The sequence below is a fragment of the Corvus brachyrhynchos genome, unplaced genomic scaffold, assembly GCF_000691975.1.
Source record: "Corvus brachyrhynchos isolate BGI_N302 unplaced genomic scaffold, ASM69197v1 scaffold125, whole genome shotgun sequence".
NCBI classification, from domain to species: domain Eukaryota; kingdom Metazoa; phylum Chordata; class Aves; order Passeriformes; family Corvidae; genus Corvus; species Corvus brachyrhynchos.
Window position 1 is genome coordinate 2,373,392 of NW_008238342.1, and position 2,471 is coordinate 2,375,862.

The window sequence follows — 2,471 nt, forward strand, 5'->3', positions numbered from 1 at the left end:
GCCTGTGTGAAGATGAGTCATGCAGCAATCAAGGGGCCACAGTGGAACAGAAAAGTGCATCAACTCAAACTGGCCCGTGGGAAGAGATGGCAGCTGTGACCACGTGTAATGCAGCCACTCAGGCCAGTGCTGCCACAGCAGATGCTGGCACTCAGGCTTCTGTCATGGCCAGAGTGACAGGCACTCAGACATCAATTTTGCTGAAGACTGCAGTGACACAGACCAAGGAAGAGAGCACAGAAACACCCCTCCTTCCCAGAAAGTTGTCAAAAGAAGAATATTCTGTGTCTGGAAAGGCTGTATCCAGTTCTAGTCTGCACTCGCTGTCTTCATCATCATCCCAATGCTCTCTTGCAAGCTCTGCAGGCTCAATATCTTCCCTCCGGTCCTTTGAATATTCCAGCAGTCACAGGGCACAATATTTCCAAAAACTGCATAAAGAGAGGCAATTCCACTACTCCACGATCAGGTCGAAGCTGAGCCACATGGTGGATATGCTGTCCCGGCGGGGTCGTGTCCCTGGGAGCTACATGACCCAGTACCCTGGCAGGTGCAGCCTAAAGCAGAGGCGGGACATCAGTGCCAGCCTGCACAGCCTCCGCAGCGCCTCGCTCTTTTCCCTGAATAAATGATTCCTGCCCTGACCACAGAACGCACAAACCCCAGTCTCAAGTTGCTGTCACTTTGTATCTAAAGATTCTTCCACTTCCATCCAGCACTTTTACTTTTTCAATAGGTGTGTACGTCACTCTCCAGCACTTTGTTTTACACTATGCAATGTAAGCGATGAAAAAGAGGAATTATATGGTAACTACTTACAGGTTCCTCTTGTATGCATGAGTGGTGAAGATCATTTTAATTCTGGGTATTTAACCTCAAAGCTGAACTTGTTACTGCTTTCTGGGATTGTTAATGCCCTAGTTTTAGTTTAGGTAGACTTGGAAAAATCTGAGTCACAATGAACTTGCTCAGAGTGGCTTTGTAGGTCTTTCTTATACCAAGGAATTCTCAATCTTTTTTCCCAATATTGGCTTTTATTTCTACCTTATCTTTGACAGGAGAGGAATCAGCTTTTACAAAAAGCCATAAAGCTGATTTTATTCTAACTTCTGTGATATATATGTTACTCTTCCACTAAAGTTGCAAAGGGTCTCTTGAAACAGTTGCAGGTTACCTTCAACTGTATTCTTCTTTCATTGTTTAAGCCTTCTGAAACAGACTGAGCTATCTCTTTAGTTTGATCATGCTCTCGTGCCTTTATGTAGAGATATATAAATATATATGTGTGTGTATGTGTGTGCTTCCTTCTTTGCAGTGAACTTTGTGGCGAGGCAATCACTTGAGGGCATGTGACAAAGCCCCTGTTCAAAAGTAAACTGACAAATGCACTACGAAATGTTATGGGTTATGTCGGGTAATGTTAATTTACAAGTAACTGTAGGAGTTAAATAAACATTTTTCTCTTTTTAACTGTCTTATCTGAAATACTCTTTCTTGCACTGTCTATCATTTTTACCCTACTAACTTGGTTTGAGGAGCTGAAGTGCCACTCTAGTTTTTGAAGATACTTTCAATATTGAGTAGACCTTAGGTTAAGCTGCTTTGGAAAGTCTTTATCTGACTGTTTGCAGATTTCTGTGCATGTCTGTGCTTGCTGGGTCTCTTACCTGAGCAGTGTGTGCAGTCTTTGCCTGAGATCTGACCTGTACTGTTTTTCCTTAGACCTGCATCTCAATACTTCAGTGACCAACCACACTGAATTCTGCCAAATCTAATCAGAGTCTGGGTTATGTATTTTATTGTTTAGGGGTACATGTGTCCAGTAGATGGCACATTTCAGCTGTTGGCTTGATTATTGAATGAATGAATAAAAATATCCGTAACTCCAAAAGATTGCAAGTGTTGAGAGCAACTAACACTGAAATCTCTAACTAACTGTCCAAAATCTCTATGGAAAAAGAGGCTTAGCTACTTTTATTACTTGGATTTCAAAGCAGCCATTCCTTCACTAAAGTAGGAGGTGTGGAAAAAAAGTTTTGTCTGCACTTGTTGAAAATGATAAGGTACTTTATTGCTTGATCCCCAAATCTGGAACACTGGCAGCAAACCAAGTTGCAGGGAGCCAAGATACACCTTCAAAGCCAACATCGAGTTGTATTTTTAAGAGCTTAAGTCCTTCAGTTCTTGAATGTATGTAAAATCACCTTGTTTGTTCTATGTGCTCTTAAACTTTATTATACCGTGCAGCTGTTAAGGTACTCTAACAGGAACAAGAAACAGTTTACAAATAAACTCCTTTTTGCCATGGGGTTTTCACCTGATCATTGCCGAGCTTTGTTTCTGTTTATTTGGCATTTTAAATCGGGGTGACTAAGTCATTTCGTCGGCGCTTGGTGCCTTCCTCCTGGGGCCATTTGCCCTCTCCAACCTTAGGAGCAGCCTTTTGATCCGGGCTGGGCAGCAGGTCCAGG

The 2,471-nt window shown here is 42.5% G+C and overlaps 1 protein-coding gene across 1 annotated transcript; it reads left to right on the plus strand.

Moving 5' to 3' along the window:
- Window positions 1-5: 5 nt before the first annotated feature.
- LOC108446925 (protein FAM83D-B-like) lies at window positions 6-2,305 on the plus strand (the record flags this gene model as incomplete). Its single annotated transcript, XM_017735130.1, has 1 exon — window positions 6-2,305. A coding segment is annotated over one exon (627 nt), but the record flags the coding sequence as incomplete, so codon positions are not given.
- Between the last annotated feature and the right edge of the window lie 166 nt (window positions 2,306-2,471).